We start from the raw sequence: 8,179 nt of genomic DNA on the forward strand, positions 1-8,179 counted from the left end.
ATCTAAGGTAATCATAATTACCTTACTCTACCAGACAAACCCAAGGTGAGGGACATTCTACAAAATAATCGATTTTCTTTCAGAAGTGTCAAAGTCATAAAAGATGAGAAAAAACTGAGCAACTGTCACAGACTGGAGGAGACGAAGGAGACATTACAAATAAACATAAGGTGAGATCCTAGATTGGATCCTGGAACATAAAAAGGATGTAAATAGGAAACCTGACAAAATTCAAACAAGATCTATAGTTTAGATAATAGTATTGCGCTAACGCTAATTTCCCAATTTATTAATTATACTACAATTATGTTAGATATTAAGATTAGGGGAACCTGGATAAAGGGCATATACAAACTCTCAATTTTACTACTTTCCTGTAAGTCCAAACTTATTTCAAAATAAAATTGTTTTTTTAATATTATACACACACACACACACACACACACACACACACACACACCCAGAGAGAGAGAGAATCATCCCTAAGTATGTGCAGGGGATTGGTTCCAGGACCTGCGGCAGAGACCAAAATCCGCATACCCTCAAGTGCCATAGCCAGCCCTCCATATCCGAGGGTTCCACATCCTAGGATTCAACCAACCACAGATTGTAAACATAACAGTGTACGTATTGAAAAAGGTCCCCGGATAAGTGGACCCACACAGCTCAAAGCTGTGTTGTTCAAGGGTCAACTTTAGTTATCTAGACAACATATATTAGGTATCATTTTGTTTTCCCTTAAAATCATCAAGTTATGCTAAAATGTCCTTTACTTGCTGAAGTTAGAATAGATATATCTAAAAAACTTAGCTCTGAAAAATTTAATCAGTAAAATACATTACAGATCTCATTACCTGTAATTTTATATCCATAAGCAGCTAGTTGTCCAGCCATATATTCTCCATCTGAATTATTATGAGAACAACCCCAAGTTCGTATCCAAATTTTCTGTATGCCTGGAATAGTGCTGTTAATGAATTTAAAAAAAAAGTCTCATTAAGGGATTTTTTAAATAAAAAGCACTAGGTAATTGCTGGGCCCATTATGCAAAAATACTCACTCACTGCAATCGATTCACAGGCTATTGATTAAATGCACCAACTTAATACATAATCTGCTGTTACACAAAAAATCTAAATACAAGATAAAATAACAGCACAGAATTCTAAGTTAAGACTCTATAAAAAATATCTTTTCTCTGAGTTGTATTTTAAATTCAATACTACTAAATACTACCACTAAGTTCAACTCCTGGAAAGGTACAAATAACAATAGCACAGAAAGTGGTTCTAGCAGCAATGGCAAATAAAGTTAAATACACTTAAAGACTACTATATACTAGTTACAATCTTTATTTTATAACTTACAGATATAAATAACTGAATCAAAATGAAAATCTGTCACTCTACAGCACTATTCAAAGCATTCCATATATAAAAATAGAGTTCTGAAAAATGTAATATTTTTACAAAGGAAGTAAAAGGACTTTCAACTTGGAATGCCCTAATAATTAATAACTAAGTAGACATTACCTTAACGACATGTTTAGGACAAATAAACTTCACTAAAATATAAGCAAATTTTAAATTCATACACCTTATGAATCTGTTCCAAACAAAATCATCAAGTGTATTAAAACTCTCAACAATTTACTAGGTAAACAAATATAAGCATATTAAAACTATATAACTGCATATTCCTCTCTGGCTACGTTGTATTAGAATTTCACTAGAGACCTAATATAACAGTGTAAACAGCACAATAATTTGTGCCCAATGCCTTTAGATGATCCACAAGTATTTGTAAATTTGCTAAGAAAAACCAAATGCCCAAACCACCACTATCTCATAAGAATCACAAATTCCAATAAAATTTTTAATGTGGAAGTAACAATTACACACCAACTACTGTAACAGCAAAGAGATCCAGCCAGGGGAGGGTGCAGGGGGGGAGCTATCTTTGTGCCAAATACTGCCCTAGGCCCTGCCTTTAAGAAACATGCAATTTGACATCTTTTTCTTCTTTAGTCAATGACTTTGCTAAATTTAAAACCATTCAAATTAAAAACAAAACAAAACAAAAAAAAACACTACATATTTCCTCTCAAAATTTCAAAGCTTTTTTTAAAAGAGACATTATGGATATCATATACAGTAGTGCCAGCCTCTCCCCTGGTATGATACTGAATATAATTTCAAAAGAAAAGAAAAGCTTACCTATCTCTTGGTGGACTGTTTTCGTCTTGCAAATATTTTTGGGTATTTCGCCTTCGCACCTTTGGAACAACATGCTTTCTCGCAAAATGCCTATCTTGGGGCTTTGAATCTTCTTGTGACACTATATCTTCTATGTCATCCAGGAGTGTATCACAGGATGCAGAAGGCATCTTCTCTATCACATAAAAAAGTTATAAATGATTCAAGCGTATGAGTCCCTCAGAAAATCTGTTTAACATAACGTCACCCGTGAAATATTCTCGCCAAACTTGAATCTAACAAAGCCTTTAGATTTTAACTTCAAGTTTACAGAAAATACAGGAGATACAGTAAAAGAAACACCAGATAAGTCTTATTGATAGTGGGACATTCCAGGGTTCAACTGGAACTATTTCTTCAACAAATCAGTGTCATGGAGAAAAAAGCAGGAAAGGAACTGTTCAAGATTAAAGGATACTTAGAAGATAATATGAACACACTTCATGTTCTTGATCAGGTCTTACTTTGTCCAAACAACTGTAAGACATTTTGGGAACAATTAGGGAAATCAGAATATGAACTGGGTATTAGATAGTATTTGGATATTGCTATAAATCATTAGATATATAGTCTTTATGTTTAAAATCTTATTTTTTAGAGATTCATACTGAATATGTGGAGGTAAATATTACATCTATAATTTATTTTAAAACAATAAAAAATATATTAAGACATGGGGAAACATTCACAACTCTTAAATCTAGGAAATAGACATGTTGGTGTTTAGTATCCAATTCTACTTTCCTGAATGTTCAAAATTTTTATAATTAAGAAAAGAAAATGTGGACACTGCTTCCAGGAAGATGAAATAAACATATTTTCCCTATCCCTCCCACTAAGTACAACTACAACTCCAGACATATATGTAAAATAAACATAAAAACACTTTGAAAGATGGAGAGAAGGCAGACCGGCTAGGGACCTTGCAACCCAAGTTACACCACCATGGTGAGCTCCTTGGGTTTTGTTTTGCCTCCTGTATCCCAGACTTGGAGCTGAAGAAGCCAGCAACCCAGAAATGCCAACAGGTGCAGACAATAAAAGCCCTCAACAAAACAAAAGCCTGTTCTGTTGCCAAAGAACCAGAAAAGTGGCAGCCTAACAGGACAGAAAACTTTTACACAATAACCATTCCACTCCACACAAACACCAAAAAAAACACAAAACTGCAAAACACAATTCAGTGGAGGAAAGATAGCCTTTTCAATAATTTCTGCTTGAGCAACTGGACATTTATAGACAAATAAATGAACAACCACCTAAGCCTCATACCTTATACAAAACTTAATTCAAATAGATCCTGGACTAAAATGTAAAACAAAACTATAAACTTTTAGAAAAAAATCGTAAGGGAAAGTCTTCTGGATCTAGAACTAAGTGAATTGTTTTTCGACTTGACACCAAAAGCACCATCCATAAAAAGAAAAATTAACAAGCCCAGACATCACCAAAATTAAAGACTTTTACTCTGCAAAAGACCCTTTTGAGAGAGGAGATGTCAAGCTGTAGACTGAGAAAAAAATATTTGCAAACTACATATCTGACAAAGGACTAGTATCTAGAACTCAAAACAGAGGAGTAAAAAAAAAGAAAGGAAAAAGAAAGAAAAGAAAAAAATTCAGTTAGAAAATAAACAAAAGACAAAGAGATATTTCACCTAAGAGGATATCCAGAGGGAAAAATAAGCACATGAAAAGAGATTCAACATTACTAGCCATCAGAGAAATATAAACTAAAACCACAATGAGATAACACTACATAGCTATCACTAAAATAAAAAACAGTGACAACACTAAATGCTGGCAAGGATGTAGAGAAACTGGATCACTCATACAGTCCTGGTGGGAATATAAAATGGTACAGCTGCTCTGGAAAACAGTTTGGCATTTTCTTAAACTAATCATGCAACTACAATGCAACCCAGCAACTGTACTTCTAGGTGTTTATCCAGGAGAAATATTAAGACAGTCACACAAAACCTAAAATAAATATTTACAGCAGCTTCCTTTGTAAGAGCTAAAACCTGAAAACAACCCAGATGCCCTTCAACAGTTGAATGGTTAAGTAAACTGAGGCACATCCAATACCATGGAATACTACTCAGCAACAGAAAGGAATGAACTACTGACACATGTAACAACCTGGATGAATCTCCGGAGAATTATGTTCAGTGAATAGAGCCAATTGCAAAAGGTTACCTACTGTATGATTCCATTTATATAACATACTTGAGACTGAAATAACAAAATAATGGAAATGGAGGACAAAATAGTGGTTGCCAGTGATTAAGGAGAGGATGGAGTGGGAGGAAAGTGAATGTGACTATAAAGGTCAGTGTGCGCGATCCTTGTGGTGACGGAAATGTTCTGCATCCATCGACCACATCATGTCGATATCCAGGTTGTGATACAGTACATATTACAGTTTTGCAAGATGTTACCTTTGGGGGAGACTTGGGTAAAGTGTACAGCATCTCCACATAATTTTTATAACTAAGTAAATCTACAATTATGTTAAAATAAAATACTTAAGAAAAAAAGCTACCTGAAAAATGAAACATGCAGGCATAACTCAAAGATAACTGCAGGTTCAGCTCCAGACCACCACAATAAAGCGAATGTCATAATAAAGGGAGTCACATGAATTTTTTGATTTTCCAGTGCACATAAAAGTTATGTTTACACTATACTGTAGCCTATTAAGTGTGAAATAGCATTGTATCTAAAAAAAACTATGTATATGCCTTAATTTTAAAATACTTTGTTGCTAAAAAAAGTTAACCACCATCTGAGCCTTCAGAGAATTATCATCTTTTTGCTGGTGGAGGGTCTTGCCTCCATGTTGATGGCTACTGACTGGTCAGGGTGGTGGCTGCTGAAGGGGGGTGGCTGTGGGAATTTCTTAAAATAAGAGAACAGTGACGTTTGCCTCATCAATTGACTCTTCCTTTCATGAACAGTTTCTCTATAAGCATGCAACGCTGTTTGACAGCATTTTACCCACAGTAGAGCTTCTTTTGAAATTAAAGTCAATTCTCTCAAACCTTGCCTCTCCTTTATTAACTAAGTTTACGTAATATTCTAAATCCTTCGTTGTCATTTCAACAATCTTCACAGCATCTTCACCAGAAGTAGATTCCATCTCGAGAGATCACTTTCCTTGCTTATCCGTAAGAAGCAACTCCTCATCCATCCACGTTTTACCATTAGATTGCAGCAATTCAGTCACATTTTCAGACTCCACTTCTAATTCTAGTTTTCTTGCTAATTCCACCACATCCGCAGTTATCTCCTCTACGAAACCTGGAGCCCTCAAAGTCATCCATGAAAGTTGGAATCGACTGGTTCCAAACTCCTGTTAATGTTGAAATTTTGACCTCCTCCTATGAATCACAAATGTCCTCAATGGTACCTAGAATGGTGAATCCTTTCCAAAAGGTTTTCAATTTACTTTGCCCAGATCCATCAGAGGAATCACTATCTATAGCAGCTTAGCCTTATAAAATATATTTCTTCAATAATAACACTTGAAAGTCAAAATTACTACTTGACCCATGGGCTGCGGAACAGATGCTGTGTTAGCAGCATGAAAAACATTAATCTCCTTGTATATCTCCATCAGAGCTCTTGGGTGACCAGGTGTACTGTCAATGAGCAGTAATATTTTCAAAGGAATGTTTTTTCTAGGCAGTAGGTCTCAATAGTGGGCTTAAAATATTCAGTAAACCATGTCATAAACAGATGTGCTGTCATCCAGGCTTTGTTGTTCCATTTATAGAGCACAGGCAGGGAAGATTTAGTGTAATTCTTAAGGGCCCTAGGATTTCCGGAATGGTAAATGAGCACTGGCTTCAACTTATCATTATCAGCTGTATTAGCCCCTGACAAGAGAGTCAGTCTGTCCTTTGAAGTTTTGAAACCAGGCACTGAGCCACTGTAATTATCTTAGCTAGATCTTCTGGACCTTGTGGGTAACTTGCTGCAGCTTCTACATCAGCACTTGCTTCTTCACCTTGCACTTTTACGTACGGAGACGGCTTCTTTCCTTAAATCTCATGAACCAACCTCTGCTAGCTTCAAACTTTTCTTCTGTAGCTTCCTCACCTCTATCAGCCTGCACCGAATTGAACAGAGTTAGGGCCTTGCTCAGGATTAGGCTTTGGCTTAAGGGAACGTTGCGGCTGGTTTGATCTTCTATCCACACCACTCAAACTTTCTCCATATCAGCAATAAGGCTGTTTTGCTTCCTTATCATCCATGTGTTCACTGGAGGATCTGTTTTAATATCCTTCAAGAACTCTTCCTTTACATTCACAATCTGGCTAACTGGCACAAGAAGCCTAGCTTTCAGTCTATCTCGGCTTCCTCTGTAAGCTTAATCACTTCTAGTTTATTTAAACTGAGAGACATGCAATTCTTCCTCTCACTTGGACACTTAGAGGCCACTGCCAGGTTATTAACTGGCCTAATTTCAGTATTGGTGTGTCTCAGGGAATAGGGAGGCACGAGGAAAGGGGGAGAGATGGGGGAAGGGCCAGTTGGTGTAAGTAGGAGCACACATTTACCAATTAAGTTCGCTATCTCATACAGGCATAGTTCAAGGCGCCCCAAAACAATTACAACAGTAACAAAGATAAATGATTACAGATCACCATAACAAATCTAACAATAATGAAAGAGTCTGAAATACTGCGAGCCAAAATGTGGCACAGAGACACAGAGTAAATGCTGTTGGAAAAATGGCACCAACAGACATGCTGGATGCCAGGCTGCCACAAAGCTTCAATGTGTAAAAGCAAAAACAAAAAAAGGCAACATCTGCGAAGCACAATAAAGTGAAGCACGAGAAAATGAGGTCTGCGAATACCTGAGGACACTCACTGGCAGACCTCCACTAGTACTGTGTCCAGACAGGAAGCCAGTGCTTCACAGCGTCATCTCATTAACCATTCACAACAACTCCGGGAGGTAGGTGGTGGTGTTACACTCACTTTAAAGAGTAATCTAGGGAATTCCCTGGCTGTCCAATGGTTAGGACCCCACACTCTCACTGCCAAGGACCTGGGTTCCATCTCTGGTCGGGGAGCTAAAATCCCATAAGCCGCGTGGCACAGCCAAATAAAAAAAAATGAAGAGTAATCTAAAACACAGAGAAGCTAACTTACCCAAAGCAGCTCAAAGACTCCACGGCAGATGAGCCTGAGCCCACGTGCTGTGCGAGACTCTACGGCCTACTTAATTACCCGGAATGACCACTTTTCATCCGGGTCGCCTAAACCGGTGTTAAGGGTCCTACGCTCTCCACTGGTCTCGAGCCTTTCTGATGAATTTTCCTTCTCTTCATTTGTCAGATTCCCATCTTTCAATTAACAGAGTATTTCCAGGCAGGCTCATTTTGTGCCCTTGGCTGTAATGCACTCTTTACAAGTATGACAAACTAGGCCCTGTAAATCAGACAAATCTGTGTTCAAATCTCAGCTAGCTTTCCATTGCTCAGAAGAACAAAAGATCAGAAATAACCCAGATGGCAATCAATCAAGAACTGTCTAAATTATAGTGAACACCCATACCATGTGGTCAGGGTAGGACTGTCAGTCACAGGCCTCCTCCTTCCCCAGATGCAGCCATGGCACATGAGACCCATGTGCCAGAGTAATTCATCCTCTGGGCCACAATGATTGGTTCAGGTTTGGACATGACAAGCCGAGCCAATCAGAATCATCACGAGAACTTCTATGCCAGGGCTAACAGGAGAGCTGGCTTCTCTTTCACTGAAGTGACTAAGTTAGGAGGCTGTCAACTTGAGGATACTGGGGGCCATCTTGCCTGCCACAAAGCAGAAACCTACCCAAGGCAGGAAAGCCTTCTAAGAGCTAGAGAGATAACGAACAATACTGACATTTTTTTTTTTTTTTTTTTTTTTTT

The 8,179-nt window shown here is 37.6% G+C and overlaps 1 protein-coding gene across 10 annotated transcripts in view; it reads right to left on the bottom strand.

The window, feature by feature from the left end:
* Positions 1–8,179, bottom strand: part of CDKAL1 (CDK5 regulatory subunit associated protein 1 like 1) — a 678,378-nt gene that overhangs the window by 662,915 nt on the left and 7,284 nt on the right. For 7 of the 10 annotated variants that reach the window (XM_024121827.3, XM_024121823.3, XM_028479372.2 and 4 more), the window contains exons 3-4: positions 2,217–2,391; positions 855–967 (exon numbers count right to left, since the gene is read on the bottom strand). In XM_024121827.3, the coding sequence (XP_023977595.1) occupies positions 855–967; positions 2,217–2,386 (283 nt within the window). In that variant the 5' untranslated portion in view covers positions 2,387–2,391. The remainder of the gene's footprint in view (positions 1–854; positions 968–2,216; positions 2,392–8,179) is intronic. The other 3 variants (XM_055079731.1, XM_055079732.1, XM_055079733.1) reach the window with 2 other exon arrangements.

Source organism: Physeter macrocephalus, chromosome 18 (genome assembly GCF_002837175.3).
Source record: "Physeter macrocephalus isolate SW-GA chromosome 18, ASM283717v5, whole genome shotgun sequence".
Lineage (NCBI taxonomy): Eukaryota > Metazoa > Chordata > Mammalia > Artiodactyla > Physeteridae > Physeter > Physeter macrocephalus.